At 24.6% G+C, this 19120-nt stretch overlaps 1 protein-coding gene across 3 annotated transcripts in view; it reads right to left on the reverse strand.

Moving 5' to 3' along the window:
• The window catches only part of LOC135922386 (chromosome-associated kinesin KIF4A-like), an 86456-nt gene extending 68184 nt beyond the window's left edge, over positions 1-18272 (reverse strand). For all 3 annotated transcript variants that reach the window (XM_065456773.1, XM_065456772.1, XM_065456774.1), the window contains exons 1-5: positions 18152-18272; positions 17995-18106; positions 17611-17954; positions 17326-17483; positions 8560-8657 (exon numbers count right to left, since the gene is read on the reverse strand). In XM_065456773.1, the coding sequence (XP_065312845.1) occupies positions 8560-8657; positions 17326-17483; positions 17611-17954; positions 17995-18106; positions 18152-18268 (829 nt within the window). In that variant the 5' untranslated portion in view covers positions 18269-18272. The remainder of the gene's footprint in view (positions 1-8559; positions 8658-17325; positions 17484-17610; positions 17955-17994; positions 18107-18151) is intronic.
• Positions 18273-19120: the final 848 nt, after the last annotated feature.

Here is a 19120-nt window from a genome sequence, read left to right on the forward strand (position 1 = left end):
TAAATATATAAAAATTAACATTAATAAATATTAAAATATAATTAGTTTTGATTATTAAAATAAATATTTATGGTAATTTGTTGCATTTTATAAGTTTTTACCTTGTGTTATGTGTCCAACTATCTTCCGTGGTGCATATATACTTTAAAGTTATCTGCTATTTTATTTATGACATTGGCTGAACTGTATAAATGATAAAATCAACAATAACTATTAGCCAATTTCTGAGAAATATTGGCATTTGTATTATTAATTAATTTGGTTTGAATTGAATTAGTCTTTTTGGATGTAGAGTCGCCTATACCAAAATTATTTAGATGTTTCTACATTTCCTTAAAACTATTGGCATGAACAGTCTTGTATAATAAATACTATTAGAATGTAAAAAATGACAATTTATCATTAGGTGTTTCTTGAGGTTATAACTGGATAGATTTGAGTAAATATTTTTTTTAGATTTTAAACAAATAAACTTGAAGCCAGTTTTGGTTTTTATATTTATTTTAAAAATTTCAAATCAAGAGAATGGGAAATTTGTATTATAGCTATTAAGAACATTTTCTTCCCTGTTATCTTCCATTTTATTAATATCATTGTCTGAATCACTTTCAACGAATTGGATATCCATAGGCGATGACATTTTAAATTATTAACACGTAATTTAGGTTTATAATAAAAATGAAAATATAAATTAAAAATTGAAAATATATTTTAATATCAAAATAAATTAATAAATCATAAAAATTATAATTAATTATGATTTTATATTTAAATTTTCATGTTTATACTTACCTTCATTATATTTTTTGAAAGTAGCTAAGTAGCTTCAAAAAAAGTGCGCTAAAAAATTAAATAATTACAAAAAAAGTAGTTGCTATTAGCTATAGCTACCAAAAAAGATAGCTCGCTAAGAGTTGGGCAGGTCCTCCAAAAAAAGAATCTAGGATACAGATTCTTTGTTAAAATGAATCTTAGATACAGATACCAGTATCTTTTTTAAAATATCAAAAGGATACAAGATAGAAGATACTTGTATCTTTTACCTAATTAGATCATTACAAGATATTTTAAATTATCACTATCAATTAATAGTTTATAAATTACAGTTTTTATTATTTATTTGTGAAGAACATAAAATACGCATATAACATGAATGAATATTTACAATAATTAATAAAATATTTAATGATGAGTTAATTATAATAATCAGGCCATTTAATATTACTAATAAATACCCCATTATTACATAAGATAGGGAAGGGAGACTGGTATTTTTAATGGGAGTTGAAATATTAATTTGCAAAAGAGTATTTAAATTATATTCATTATTTTATAAGATAATCAAATTTTTCAAATAATTTATCATTAGATTGCTTTTTTGGCCTACTTAACATCGTGCCAAAACTAAATTATCTTTCAATGAGCTGAATTATATTTATAAAAAATTTCCTTAATGAAAGGATAATTTAAGCATTTATAATGTATTTCGACTTTCTTTAATATAATTTAAAACCTCAAGTTCAATGTTATTTGTATTATTGAACTCAGAAAAATTTATTTCACTGAGAGAAAAATAATCAGCATTTTTTTAATAATAAGTTAAATCTATCGGTGTTATAGTTTGAACTTGTATATACTCTGGTTCTAAATTTAGGGCTTCTCTTATTAATATATTTTGAAAATATTTGCTTTTATCATCTGACTCAATCCATTAAAATATGGATGTGATATTGATATCAAAAAAGCCTCATTATATTCAAATCATAGGAAAATATTTTCTTAAAATCTATTGCCCATGCCACCTTAGGCAACTTTTAATAAAGGTAGCAATATTATAAACTTGAATATTTAAGATAACCTATGCCCCTTTTAACCACACATAAATAATATACTTTAATATGTTTAACAAAATTTGTGTTTAACCATTTATCTTTTTTTGTTTATACAAATTTTACATCTAGCTACGTTGTCTTTTTTAACTTTTATTTTTAAAAAATTTCCATATAGAATTTTAAGATTTGGATTTGATTAGCGGGAACTTATTTCCATAATTTAAATTTTACTACCATGATTGTTAATCATTCTATAAATTAAAAAAATGTTACATAAAATTGCAACGATATTCATCGAGTTACATTTATAAATAAAATATAATCTTTATCTCGTTTTGATATTGTTATTTTTTTTAGCTATCTACCTTAATATGAGTTGTAAATTCTCCAACTAATTTTGATTGTCATTATATTTAAAATATGATGGAAAAAAAATAAGGAAATTAATACAAGATTCTCGAAGAAATATGATATATACTTTGATATGTAATATTTTAAACATGAATATTAAAAAGAATCTGTAGTAATTTTTGTCAAGAAAATGAAAATGATACAAGATTCTTTTCAGAATAAAGGATCTTAGATAACTAGTATCTTAATAAAAATGTCAAAAAGATACTGAGTAAAGGATCTTGTATCTTAGATACAAGTATTCGCGGTACTGCCCAACTCTGGCTACAAGTAGCTTGCTACTTTAACAACTCTGGTTGTATGAAGCTAGATATCAATTCATCAAGGCAAAAATAATTGATTCAACGAGATTTTGCTGGCAGTTAGGAAAATGCCCAGTTAAAATTGGCTAATTTTATTTTTAAAATGTTTTATATCTGTAATTTTAACAAACTATTAAGCGCGAATGTTTATTAAATTAATTTTATATAATAACTTTAGTGCGAACAATCGCCAATGCTATTCAGCAAAGACCGACCACAAAGAGAATTTTTTCAAACAAAACTCTTACTAAGAACTCTTTAGAGCGACACCTATATCATGAATATATAATCTCGAAAATTTTATTATGAAGGCGAGACTTAAATCACAGAGAATATATTAACGCGAAGTCAATAAAAGTAAAAAAGCTTAAAATATATAGTATACTTAGAAAAAAATATATCTTGTTTCATATATTTATCTGAGAGATTTATCTTTTAAATTGAATCAGTTTTTTGGCAAGTCATTTTTATATCTGAGCATCAAGAAATAATTTAGGAGATTCAATATTTTTTTTATCGTTTGAGGATTTTTTTAGCATTTAAGTTTAAATTCTGGGCGATTAGGTCATTTTTAAATTATGAGACTCGATAAATCTGGTGATAATTTTGATACTTATATAATTTAGAAGCGATAGCATAAAAAGTAGTCAGGTGGATTTTTGATATTTTGGAAAGAAAATGTGACACCAAAATAAATGGTTATGATGAAAATGAAACGATTACAAATAGATTATTTATATAATGTTCAGATAAAAATTTATAATGATAACTATTTTATCAAATGGGATTTGGGAAAATGAAGAGTAAATTCAAATTAAACGAATCTTTTAATTTTTTAGCTGGTTAACAATTTGATATTATATTTTTTAATATATTTCTAAAAACTCTTGGATAAAATTTCATAATTTAAAAAAAAAGAGGTTCTAAAAATTTGTAAAATTCTAAAAATAAATATTTTTAAAAGAAAAAAAAATGATGAAGGTATTCTTATAATTCTTCCAGTCATAAGCGTTTAAAATTATTTCCCATAAATATCTAAAAGTTTCGGAAAATGTTTAAAGGCAATCAAAATTTATTTAATAATTCCTTTAATTACTTGAAACCTCGAAACTTTGAGGGGTGATTTTAAAAAATAAATTTGAGATTTAGTTTTATTTAAAACAGAGACCTGCTGGTCAAGGTTGTCACCATTTCTCTATCTTTGTACCAAATTTAATAAAAAATATATTTTACTTAAGAAAATATCGATTTTACGAAAATTTTGATTTTTTAAAATAAAACTCAATATTATTTCTTATACTATTTTTTTTTTATTTTTTTTTAAACCATTAAAGTTCATTTTTTTCAAATTATTTACTAAAATATAAAATATCAATTTTATTCGGAATTCATTTAAAAACATCCTACTAGAGGTAAATTACCTTTTAATATTTATTTTTTTAGACCATCATTTATTTTTTAATAAACAGATTTATACTAATTCTAAATTACTAAATGAAATTGATACCTTTTAATATTTAAAAAAGGAAATCAGGCCGTATTAATTTTTTTTACAAAACCCGGCAGAGGCTGATTTAAGAAAAGCAGATTTATACTCATTCTAATACATTAAATTGATAATCACCTTAATATTTAAAACAGGAAACCCAGCCGTGTTAAAATTTTATTTACGAGGCTGATTTAAGAAATTAAATCGTATAATGGAGCGTTTTATTAATTCATTACTTTTATTTTCAAATTCTGTATAATATGTTTATAAAATACAGCCAAAACTTTTTAAAATACCAGATCTAAAAATTTCGGACTGGCCCTAATAATAAATTTTTTTATGAAATCCGGCCAAGGCCGATATAAGAAAATAATTATATAATTAGGGCTGTGCCGTTATTAAATATCGAATCGGATAGGCACCGATATTTAGCTTTTTCAAAAAATATAGGATAGGGCTGATACCTTTAAAAACTGATCCTATCGTTTTGCTTTTTTGCTATTTTATGTTATAAGTATTTATATAGTTTATTTTAATTATAATATTTCAAAAGATTTTTATTTATAAAAATTGAAAGATTCTAAAAAAAATTTTATTTATTTTTAAAACAATTAAAATGCACAACACCCTCTAAATTTTATTTATTTAAATTGAAAATCAAAGAGAAACTAGTAACAAATAAAATAATTGAAATAGAGAGTAATGTAGATGGCCTGCCACACTTGAAAGAAATCAAGTAACATTTAAAAGAATCTTTATATCTAGACGGTATAATAACATTTTAGTATTGCTTAGTTGGGTTATGATTGACTAATTTGTTTGAGTGGTATATGAATATTTTTAAAACCCAACAAAAGGTTGGGTTTGTATGAAACCCACTATTTTAAAAATGCTAATTTTATGTCTGTGTTTATTTAGATAACTTATTAACAAGATATAATATCTCCTGTGGATCCACTTGACTATTAGAGAATTAATGCTGAAAAGTATCCAATTTAGTCAAAACTTGCATGTAAATTTTTGGCGTCTCCTATAAAGTCCCATCTGAGTCTATCTTCAGTACGGCAGGAGATATAGATAGTCCACATACTAGAAGCTGATTGCCAAATAATCTAGAGGCTCTCATATAAAAAATCTAATATATTACATTTCATACCAACATATACACTACCAGCCATAAATTATTGCCCACCCTGCATTTTCTTAGCATTTTTCTTAAAATAAGATAAATAACACACAATATGAGGTTTATCAAATTTATTTATAAGTTTACATATTATTGTATAAAATTAGAAAAAATAAAAGATATAGCAATTAATTAAGATCAAATTTTGGTCTCATCAATATAACCACCTTTATTCTTAATAATTGCTGCACAAATTTTTGGTAATCTTTCGATTAGATTTTTTAAATATTCGGAAGTAATAATTGTTTAATTCTCTCTGTAATACTTCCCAAAGGTGCGAATGTGAGGTTAGAGGGCTTTTTCGCGCTTGTCGATCAAGGTGATCCATAAAAGTTCGATTGGATTGAAATCGGGACACTGGGATGGCCAAGTCATCAACTCGAGAATACCGTGTTGTAGATTTTGTAAATAATCTTTGCATAGCCTGGATGTATGCTTTGGGTCATTATCTTGTTGAAATAAAAAGTTATTCACAATGGTCCTCAAGGATTTGCCGGTATCCCACCTTGTTAAGGATTCCTTTAATTTTGACTCGCCGATTGCCCCGGCACCAAAGCACCCCCACACCATAACAGACCCTCCCCCGAATTTGACTGTAGATATTATGGAGTGATCGCTCATTCGCTCTCCAGCTGAGCCGCGGATATATTGCCTTCTTTTAGAACCGAAGATTTCGAATTTTGACTCATCACTTCATAAGACGTGGTACCAGTTGACAGATGTCCAAAATTGATGTTTTCGTGCCCAATCTAATCGCTTGAGTTTATTTTTTTTGCTCAATAATGGCCTTTTGACCGCTATCCTATCATAAAGTTCAAAGCTCCTAAGGCGCCTTTTCACAGTTGTGACACTTATCGGGTTTTCCAGAGTCAGATTAATTTCAGCAGCTATCTCTGAGGCGATAAGGCGTCGATTGCGTTTACTGATCCTTGCTATATATCTATCATCGCTTAAAGTCGTTTTGCGGGGTCTTCCAGGCCTCTTTAGATTCGATATTATATTATTGTTGCGTTAAGTATACAATCGACTGTTCGTCGAGCTAGGGTTAATTCTCTGGCAATTCGGCGATTACTTTTACCACTTATGTGTAAATTAATTATTTTGCATTTAGTTGGAATAGAAATTTCATTTTTTTAAATCATTTTGGTCGAATGTTCTTTAAAATTTATAAAGACTAAAAGTTTATTTAAACAATGATTTAAAACAACAAAAAAAATCTAGGAATTTTTTTTTAAAATAATTAAAAATGGGTATTAATAAGCAGATTAGAATGTGATTAGATTAATGACTTTCTTCCAAAAAACAATGGGCAACTTAAAATTGTTGCTGAAAAAAACTAATGAACCCTATTTTACCAAATTGGTCATTTTTGACATGTTGTTTCAAAGGCTAAAATTTCATAGAAAAATTTATAGAAATTCCGAGTTTTTTATTTCTAAGTATGTCTAGACATCTTAAATTAATTAATCAATTCGCTTTTACCCAAATAAGTTAAGTTTTAAGTTATTAATTTTTTTATGTAAAAATGCAGGGTGGGCAGTCATTTAGGGCCGGTAGTGTATATATTATTCAAAATAAAATGGATACATTATTAATATATATATTTTATTATCTATTATAATATTTTTTTCTAAATTATAGTCAAAAAATATTAAAATTAAATTAAATGCATAATTAGATTTTTTGCATAGAAAATATGGATTTTTTATTTACATTTGGATCAAAGGAAGGTGGTAAAAAATCAATATAAATATCGAGTCTGTATCAGATCGGTTTTGAACCAATATCGAAAATATCGAAACAGATAGGTGAAAAATATGTATATCGGTACAGCCCTATATATAATGGAACGTTTTATTTATTCAATACTTTTATTTTCAAATTCTCTATAATACGCTTATAATATAAATTTTATTATTTGTATGATTTGATATATATTTTAAATTCAATTATTTTTTAAATACGCTTATAAAATAAATTTTAATTTATTTTTTAATAAAAGATTTATATTCGTTCTAAATTACTAAATGAAATTGATAATCATTTTAATATTTAAAGAGGGAACCATGGCCATGCTAAAAAATTCTTTTATGAAACCCATCCAAGGCTGATTTATATGATATAAATTTTGAAAATTGTTTAACCTTAAAACAAAATTTTATTATCTTACTTTGTTAATTCTTTTTTTACTTTATTATGTGTAAAAACATTAAAATAAATTCTTTTTTTCTTAAATTTTGTATATGTAAATAGTTATAATATAAAAAATATATATATAGGATAGAAATTTGTCAAATTAAGAGACATATATTTGTTAATAAATTAAATAAAAAAAATATAAATTAAATTTTTTGATCTCTGCCTTCCTTATAATTTTCATACTCTTTCTAAATTACATGAAATACTTTCCACCATCTTGAAAAAACCCATTCACCAATGTCTAACAGAAAAAAAGATATCATTTATACCCATGAAAGAAATGTTATATAAATACAAACCATTTTTATCATTAATCAAATAAAATAGTAATATAAAAAAATAAAATAATAGGTATGTATATCAAACTCATTAATAATTCCTATTCCGAAATATAGTAAATAACGAATCACAAATTTTGATAGTCTCAAACATGTTGAACAATAAACGAGGATGACAAAAACAACAAACAAGCCAATTACAAATATTTATATATTATTTTAAATAGTAACCTTAATAATATACCTAAAAATGTTCCAATTATATTCAAATATATATTGCATTGCATTATAAATAAACTAATCACAATTTTAATAAACTCACTACTAAGTAATGTTAAAACCCCGATTTGGGTCGATTTTTCAAAAGGGCTCGATTAAGATTTTAGCTAAAATAATATTATGTAAGCATCGAGATTTGGCAAATAGATATCCAAGCATTTCTGCCAGCTACGTGCAAAATCTTTAGGCTTACATAATGTTATTTTGGTTATAATATTAATCAGGCCGTTTTTAAAATCGACCCCAATCGGGCTTTTTAACAACCCTACTCACTACCTTATCAAATATATTTATTCTATAAAGCTATATGCTAACGAGTCTTGCTCTTTATGCAACAGTGAGAGCTGTAACGGAACGCAGCAGAGCTCGAGAGTTTTTATTTATATTATACATATATAGATAAAAAATTTATGTATATAATATTTAATTTTTAAGTAATGACGCGCGTTCCTTTTTCCACGGTAACGGTAACGCGTTCCTTTTTTCAGATGTAACGAGTTTGTTTTTTAAAGTAGCATTTACAGCACTACTTGTTACTCATTTTGATGGTTCTATTATTTTTATTATATTATTTTATTTAAACCTTCTTTAAATCTTTCACCTTCGGCCAATGTTTTTTTGACCCTTTCAGATCCAGCTAAATCCACAAAGTGTATCTTGCTCTTGGTTAAGGTAACATCACTTGTTTATTTTTATTTAAAATAAAAAAATTAATTAGTTAAAATTTCTTTAATTTTAGATTATTTCTTATAAATAACATACAATAAATTAATCTTAGGGTTAAATAATTTTCGGACCTGGTTGGGAATACGAGGGTGGGAATTTGTTATTTTTTAGGGTTGGGTCCATTTTTTTCTATGGATGATAATAATTCTAATGCTTATTATGTGTATGACTGTTTTCAATATTTTTAGTAAAATTGTATCCCAAATATACATAAATAAAACCATTCTAAAATACTTTTTTAAAAAAATACCAATAAATTTAATAATGTATTAAGCAAGGTTGCCAGGTGTCCAGTTTTACCTGTAATTCTTACGATTTCATACCTATTTTCTTATAAATAATTATCACGTTTTTTGAGCAAATTAAAACAAATTTTTTAAAGACAAATATAAAAATTATAAATTATTTTATTTATAAATATTTAAAAAAATTATATTTGTTGGTAGTCCAACCACCCAATCATATACAATATTTAATTTAAATTAAACCCAAACTAATAAAAATGTATAAACAGGTATTATTAGAGTTGCTTTAACCAAACAACCAGGATTCAAATTCGATTTCTAAGAAAGTTTATCAAGCAAAATTAATTTAAATAACTATATATTTCTAATAGGATACAAATCTCAACATTCAAACTCGTAAAATTTTGAATGAAAGAAATTCATTGTATATACACACTGAGATTATAATTAGTCCAAACATAACATGTAGACAGATATTGCTAAAGTTTGTTAACAATCAGATTTAAAAATATCATTGAAAAATTTATCAGATAAAAAATTTATAAAGCTCAGTAAATTCAAATAAAATAATTATATATAAATTTTTTCAGTTTCTTCATGTTATAATTTATAAGTCTAAACATATAAAACATTTATTACTAAGCTGATTACTTAGATTCAGGATCATTTTTATAAAATAATTAAATAAAATATTTTATAATAAAGGCAATATATATTCAATAGATAAGATTATACATCTAAACATATGTTATATGCTCTGTATCTTTTAAAAACCTCATTTTATCTAAAAAATATAATATCCAATTTTTTTTAACTTGTTACAGAATGAATTTGCAAATTCATTATATATCGAAAGCTAATCCTCAAATTATAATTTTCAAAATGAAAAATTGAAACATAAGCAAATAAAAAAGAGGGAAATATATCCTGTAAGTTATAATGAAAGTTGGGAACAAAAATATAAATGGTTAAAGCAGTATGCAGGATCGACTGTAAAATGTAGTATATGTGGATCATGCTTTTCAATAATCCATAGTAGAGAGTATGATATAATCAAATATATGAAATCTAACTAACATACATAGGCAAATAAACAATCTGGAACCAATATTTATATATCGTCATACATAACAAAATATTCTAAAAATGAAACCTTATCTGTTATTGCTGAAACAACATTTATATATCATTTCATAAACGTTCCCATAGCAGTGTGTTGGCTGATTGTTCGAGCAAGCTAATTTACTCACTTTTTTCACGACTCTAAAACTGCATCGATATTTCATGTGTCAGAGGGCTCTAAAATAATACCAAATATATTGGCACCAAAGACAAGGTCAAATATATTAAAAGATCTAAAAAACAATAGCCCGTTTTTAATATTAACGGATGCATCGAATAAAGGTAATATAAAAACATTGCCCTTACTTAGGTACTTCAACATAAATAATAGAAGTTAAATTACTTAAATTTTCTTTATCTAATAGTGAAACTTCTAGAGATATATCCCGATGCTTTTAAGAATTTTTGGACTTGATATTACTCATGTTACAGCATATTGTACCAATAACGTGTCTGAAAACTTTGGGGAAAATCAAAGTATTTGGAAGGAATTGAAAAGCCATAATAATATTATACCAAGAGTTTGCATATGCCAAATACTTCATAATGTTTGTAAAAATATAATTTATCTCAAATATGATATCAGAACAGAGAGTATAGTAATCAAATGCTATAATCAATTTAACAATTCAACAAAAAGGGTTACAATTTTAAAAGAAATGGTAGAATGGCATTTAGAATTTAGAGAATTACTTGGCCATGTTCCAAAACACTGGCTTACTTTAATCCCAGCAGTTGAGCGGATGATTAACTAACCTCTTAAAGAATATTTTTTTATCGTAATCAGCAACCATTAACATTATTTTTCGATGATTTTACAATAGCATATTTGGGCATTGTCCTTAACGTTGGCACTTTAATAAATAACATAAATTTACAACTACAAGCTGAAGATGTCTTAGCTATATATATACACGATCTTATCAAAAAACTTAAAATTCTTTAAATTTAATAATTTAACAAAATTTTTATAGGATAATGAAGAAAAGTTCAAAAATGAATCAAAGATGTTTGTAAAAAATATTATAGAATATACTGAAAAACGCTTAGGATAATATAGGGAAATATCTTAGCCCTATGACATTAAAACCAGAATTCAATGAATTTCTAAAATATTCTTAATTTCGCTTTTGCCGGCCTTAGTCCGGGTTTATCGATATAGCATATTCATCTTACTTAATATGTTATACTTAATGCATCAAGATTTTTAAGACAATATCAAAATTAATATTAATTTATTTACTATTAACGATTATAATGATGTATTATTTTCCCATGTTTAACATTTTAAGGATGATTTTAAAATAGGAAATAAAGATTTTCCATCAGCGCTATGGAGCAGTCATTAGGCTAAATATTCTCATAGATGACGCATTTGAATGTGGAATGGGAACTAAAATATCTTATATTTTCCCGATTAACGGAGATATTATTTGTAGGAAATCCACCCATTTTTCCTGCGCATTCATGTGATTTATTTTGGATAATTTATCTTCACAATAAATATTAAAATGTGATAATTCCCCAAGGAGAATATCTGAATCAATATTTGGTATTTAATAATTAACAATAATTTTTTGAAATTCTTCAAATGCTGGGTCTTTTTCTAATGGTATAGGGCTAAGATATCTCTTTATATTATATATAATATAATATCATAGTGTTTTTCACTATTTTCTACAGACATCTTTGACTCATTTATGAAATTCAATGCCTTTCCTTCATCATTATCATGTTGTAAAATGTTTTTAGAAATGCCCCATAAAAATTTTACTCAATTTTTAATTTAAAGAATTCAATTTAATTTTTTGGGGGAATTACGAATCATTCTAATAATGTTTCTTAGATTTAGAATTGAAGGATCTAAAAATTTTAAAATTTCTTTGGATACTAAATTAATTACATGGGCAAAGCATCGGAAGTGCCCTATTTTTATTAATGGATATTTTAAAGAAAATGTATCAATAAATGTTTTATTATTAGTTGCATTATATCAAGTTATATAAAAAATTTTATTCTCTAAATTATAATTTTTAATTATTTTGACAAAGGCTTTAAATATATTTTCACCTGAATGTGTTTCATTTATTGGACTGACATCCAAAATTATGTTATTTATTTTAAAATTATCATCAATAAAATGGGCTGTTAGCCCTAAAAAAGAAACCTATGTTGGGTTAGTCCAAATGTCAGATGAAAAATTAATCTGACTTTTATTTTTAGATATTATTTCCTGTACCAACTGTTCTTTTTCTGCAAATGTATTATACATGTGCAATTTAAGAGTATTGGAGCATATTGATTTTACAGAACAATCAAGATCAATTATAAAATTTTTAAAATCATTTGAATTAATAATTTTAAAAGATATATTATTATTTATAAATAATTTTAATAAATTATCCTTAAAATTAATTTTTTTTTGAAGAATTTGGTGTTGATTTTAAAAAAAATGTCAATTTTATTATTTTTTTTACTAAGGTGTGAATGAAACCTATATAATGATTAATAAGAGATGTTGTTTTGCCTTTACATTTTATAATACTCTTGCAATGATTGCAAGCAGCCTTTTCACCATCTTTAAGGATTTGATATTGATCCCATAAGATTGCTCTCTTTTGTGAGGAAATTTTCTTATCTTCAACATCAAGCATAATTTCATCAGAAGAATTCTCCTCTAACATAATTAGGCTAGCTAACAATAATTATTGTAGAGATGTAATATATTTTTATATACCTCTGGTGTGTGTAATTTTTAATATAATTTATTATGAGATTCAAAAAATAAACTTTTCGTGAGATTCAAAAAATGTGGCAAATAAAAATTTTTTAAATTTGTTTTTATAAACACAAAAACATCACCTGTCAGATTGGCTGGTCAACAAATAGAAATGACAAATGTTAGATTTATTAAACAATTTATTAAATATTACGAATAATTCGTTTTATTCGAATAATCCGTTTTACTGGAATAATCCGTTTTATTCTAATCGAATAAATGATTATTCGTATTCAGATAAAACAAATAATTTATTATTCGTATTCGTAATTATTCGATTAGATTCGAATCGAATATTCAAATTATTTTTGAATAGGCCTAGTTGCTGCAAACGATAAAAAATATTCTTTAAATAGTTGGTAATATTTAAGCATTCCCTCAACAGCTGGGATTAATGTAAACCAGCTTGTTGGAATGTAGCAAAGTAATTCTGAACATTCTAAATTGCTTCATTCTATTAAAAATTTAACCACTTTTGTTGAATTGCTAAATTGATTATTGCTTATTACTTACTTACTCTCGATATCATATTAGATATATTATGGTTTTTATATGCACATCAGTTCGAACCAAACCGAACCGGCAACCGGAATGAACCGTTACCTTAACCGAACCGTTATAAAGAAAATATAAAAAGAGCAAACCGAACTGTTAAATATTTTAAACCGGTTTGAAATGGTTTTAAAATATAATTTGAAATTATTAACCTAAATATGAAATTTAAATTATCCTTGGGAGCTATTTTTAAATTCGTGATTTCTTTTCAAATTAAAATTTTTTTATATTATCTACATATCAATCAATACCAAGTTTATCGTTTTTACTTTAAATACTTAATTTAATAGAGATTAGGCAAATTATCAGTTAATAAGATAAGATTTCTGTCCAAATTAAATTTGAAAAAAACTAATAGATTTTGCGCAAGAAAAACTTTTGCCAAGAAATATCATGATCGTGAAAAATGTTTATAAGAGAATGAATGGAAATTAATAGCGATATATTAAAAGCTTATCCAGCTTATATTTTGACAAACTATATACAAAGTGAACAATTGACAATGGCCGATATTTATGCCACGTAGATCAGATGTATCATGCAAACGAGCAAAGTAGACATTCCATTTGCCGGAATTTTAGTTTATACGATAAAATAATGAGAAATAAATTTGAAAAATGACGTTTTTTGCTCAGGTGTTTATTTCGGCCCAAGATATAATGTATTTTTAACATATGAAGAAAAAGAAATCGCCAAAAAACATCTTTCTAAAACTTGGAACTTAATACAAAATTTAAATAATCAGAATATTGAAATTCTAGATACTATGCCTACGTGTTATTCGAAAGATAATTTAAATGATAATTTTGAGGATTTATTAAAATCGCATGAAAACCTTAATAAGAAAAATTCTCAGGGCATATAAAATTATAATAAATGTAGAGAAATTCGGTCATTTGATAATATAAAGAGATTAAAAAATTATTTATCTTTTGAATTATTGGGAAAATGTAAAGAATAGTATGCCAAAACTTTATAAATTAGCTATAAGTGTGCTAGCAGTTCCAGCTAAGCAGGTATCCGTAAAAGTATTTTCTAGCCTTAAGTTTATACTCTCTGTGCAGAGAACTAAATTAAATCCTGAAATATTAGAAAATATTTTAGTTATCCGTCCTAATTCTTTTTTTATTATTCCTCATTGTACATGTTTGTTTCTATCTAATCTATTTATAAAATTAAAAAAAAATAATTTGTCTAATTTATATTTACTGTTTAATAAAAATATATATTAGATTATCATGGTTAAATTAAATAAAAAATTATAAAAATATAAATTAATGATTAATTTTTTTTAAAAATCAAATTTATAAAAATCGGAACAAACCGAAAAGAACCTTATAAATTATAAACCGCACCGATATGAATTTTTTCAAAAAAAACCGAAATGGAACAATACCTTTATAAAATTTTAAACTAAAAACCGAAACGAACCGAGCCACTACACTTAACAGTTCGAAATCCTGAGTGTCATATACAGCCTATTGGAATAATATTATTATGGCTTTTCGATTCCGTCTAAATACTTTGATTTTCCCTGAGGTTTACAGATGCGTTCGGCACAATATGTCATCAATTCGAGCTATTCTTAAATTTTCTAGCAAGCATCGAGATATATCTTTAAAATTTCACTATAAGATGAAGAAAACAAAACATAAGCTGATCCGAACATAAAACCTGATCAGACCCCAAGCATAAACCCAGGGTATGAACTTAGAAATTAATAAAAATAGACTCGCCTACCCAGTTTATTTGGCAAAAACCCTGTTTTTTCACTAAAAATTTATTTATTCGCCAAACCCCGTTTTCAGCAAAAAAATGTTTTTCCTATAAAAACCCTGTTTAGCAGGGTAAAAACCTCCTTTTGAGTAAAGAAGCCCGGTATTTGGGTAAAGCCCCCTTTTTGGTTAAAATCCATTTTCTGGGTAAAAACCCTTTTTTAGTAAAAATTAATCTCGTTTATTTGGATATGGAATCCATGGAGATTTGAAATCTTTCGATTTTAAATCGTTTAAGGAGAATAATTATCCAATATGGGTAATATATTTACGCAAGTTAGAAGTAATTATCCTACAAATTTCAGACAATTTTCGTCATAACCCTTTATTTATATCTAATTTTATGAAAAATTATCTTATAAATTAAAATATATTCCCTTATTGTATTGATTAGCTTATACTAAAACTCATCGTAATTTGAATAATTAATTAAACTATTAGAATATATCATAGGTTTCACCCAAAAAGAAAATAGAATTGTATTTTTTTTAAAACTAATTCAAAAAGTCTTACAATTTTTAGCTAAAAACTTATTTCATAAAAAAAAATTATGGATCATAATAAAACAATTTTCATTTACATTAAAAATTATATTAAAAATAACTTTTAAACTATTTATAAAATAATATATGTTAAAATTAAATTAAAAGGCTATATAAAAAGGGATAAGTAAAAAAAAATTCTATAAAAACAATAAATGTTTTATTAATAATTCTTACAAGTAAACAATTTTATCTGGAGGAGCATTAAAATGGTCAATGTGTCTCAAAATATCATCACAATACAGTATCTTCAATAAGGTCTCATTTATGGTAAATGCATTATGTTCAAATCTTGCATTATTTTCAACACTATCATAATCACATCTGATTCTTCATAGCGTTAATAAATTTTGAAATATAAGTCACAATATGTTTTTCAAATTTTATATATTAATAAAGTATGCATATTTATTGACTTGGTTTTGTAAATAAGTGTTAAATAACACAATGCTTGAATATAACGTGTTTATTATAAATGAGACCCAACAGAGCAAATGATATTAATCAATAATGCTCAATATTTTATATATAAATAATCTTTTTTATGTTGTAAATATTTTGTTTATTAATTTCTTATTAAACCTTAACAAAAGAATTTTTTAAAATAAATGTGATAATATTTTTCTAAAAACTGGTCAAGAATCTGCTATTACTGACATGATCCAAATAGGGAAAACAGGCCATGTTCACTGGATAATGTATCTAATATATATCCAACTTTAAATGTTATCAAACAATAAATTTAAATAGCTTTTTATTGTATTAAAATATTATTAATATATTATGTTATCATATTTAAGACATATTTTTGCACTAGAGTTTGTAGATATCATTTGTCTTGTAAATTATTGAAAATATTAGAAAATTTTTACAAAAATCTTAATACCTAGTGATTAAGAAAATGAGTTTTCAATTTATTTACTGGTCATAAGATATTTATAATAAGAATTGCCATTTTTGTTATCCCCTCATTTAAATTACTTAATTGGAAATATCAAATAATATTCAAATGGATTTAGTTTTTAATTAATAATTCATTTTATTTATTTATGGAGAAGAATAAATTTCTTGCACTTGTAACCCTTAATATCTTAGGTAGGAGCTAATGAAATCATAAAATTTCATTTCTGTTCAACTTATATAACATTTATAATCTTCATTAGTTTTATAAGAATTGAAAGGGTTGGCCAAAAATGTCTTCTTCTATCTATATTTCAATTAAATGTCTATATAAATGTTAACTTTTATAAATGGTTATACAAGATAAATTAAAAAATATTTTAAATTATCATAGAGATAAAATGTAGGACTTAACATCTCTCCTATAAATATAAAATATAGAATTGCCTGTCCAGTTTAAAATGTTATACCCTAAAAAAAGATAATCCAATTTTAAAAAAGAAGCCTAATAATGGTCTGCCAGATATCATAAAAAATAATGTGTCATGAATTAAATATTAAAAAAATATAAACATGAGGCAATAATTAATTTTTAAAAAAAATTGAAATAAAATAAAATTTAGGTAAAGAAAAAATTTAAACCAAATATTAAAATATTTTATTTGATATTTAAGAAATATAATATTTTAGGAAAAAATATCTAACTCTGAAAATTTTTCAATGGTAATTGTAAATATTGCATGTGAACGACTTGAGGTCAAATTCATAGCAGTACTAGCAGTACTTCGAATAGCAGATCCCATTTCAAGAAATGAAAGAGCTTCTAGGAAATTGCTGACAGGTATTTCTTTGAGTCCAATTAACTTAAAATACATTGTTATATGAAAATCAAAGATAATTATAAACCACTTATTGCTAAATAAATAAAATTATAATAAAATATATTTAATTTATTTTGTTTAGAAATTTAATAATTTATATTATTAATACCCTTATTCCATAATTAGGATCTTCTCTAATAACTACTGTTTCTTTGTCACGATCTTTTGGGTTTATGTGATAAGAATTTAGCAAATCAATTATTTCTTCTTTATATATCTCTAGAAATGAAACACTTATGCGAAAATCTATATTCACACAGTTTGATACATTTTCTATTACATCAGACTTTAGATTTTTAATATATTTAAATACATCATTAATTGCTTTAGGAATTAGTCCAATATCATAAGAAGTATCTATATCTCCATGTGGTATTGAAAAACAATCTGTCCCCATGGTGTGTGTTTTGCCCGACCCAGTTTGGCCATATGCAAGGATTGTTAGATTATATCCTAAATTAATATATAATTAACAAAAATTAACTTCTAAAACCTTCAAATGCTTTTTTTAAAAGTGGATATAAAATAGAAGTGTAGATAGCACTTTGTGTAGATTTTTGCCCAAATACATAGTCAAATGTGAATGATTTTACACCTATGACGACCTTTTATAATATTAAAATTTTGAATTATATATTTATAATATAAACTTGCGATAAACTTTGATTGATTTCAACACATTCTTCGTGTCCTGATTCAATTTCTTTATTAATCAAAGGACGACACCTGAGAACTACCTTCACAGGTATAATTTTTTTATCATTCATAAGATTTTTTAAATTTGCGGTTAAATTTAGAAATATAAAATTCACTTAGGAAAATAAGTTCCGAGGATGTATAAATTATTTATTTATTTAATTTTATAGTCGTTTACACTAACATTTAAGTTAATTAAAGATTATATTTAGTATTAAGTTGGACCGATTTTAATTAACTGACAATTTTATTATAAACATTTCTCGTCTCAACTATATTTAAAAATAAAAATTATTAAATATTTGAAGTATTATATATCTAAAAATATTATCCGTTAAAAATTCACACAATAAAGTAAAACTTGTCAAATTTGGGCTCTTGCTCCCTAATTTGATTATAATTTGAGTCCCAATCAAATTCCTATTAACTATGTAAATAAAAACAGATTCTTTATTTTTATTAAATGACAATATATATATATATGTTTTTACGTTTTAACCAAAGATAGTTTTATTTTTAAATTTAAATTTTATTTCCAAAAAATTATTAATTATATATATATATATATTTAATTGCTAAATTTTATCAAATATTGTTTTTTTACCTTAATGAAGGGTTTACAAAAAATCAATCCCTTTCTACTTTTCTTTCAACTTTTTATTTTGCCCAAAACATCTTGCCAAGAAAAATAATCAAAAAATCTGAGAAAAAGCAACTGTCTATTTTATTTCGTTTATATATATATATATATCTACTATAAAATAAATATAAATTGATTAATAATATAATTAATCTAAAAATAGCAATTTTAAATATAAAAATAATATTCATCACAAAAAGAATGACTTCGCAATTTAACATAAAAAAATGACAACATAAAAAGAATGACTCCACAATTTTACATAAAAAGAATGATTCCACAA

Source organism: Gordionus sp. m RMFG-2023, chromosome 1, assembly GCF_954871325.1.
Source record: "Gordionus sp. m RMFG-2023 chromosome 1, tfGorSpeb1-WG-v2, whole genome shotgun sequence".
Classification (NCBI taxonomy): domain Eukaryota; kingdom Metazoa; phylum Nematomorpha; class Gordioida; order Chordodea; family Parachordodidae; genus Gordionus; species Gordionus sp. m RMFG-2023.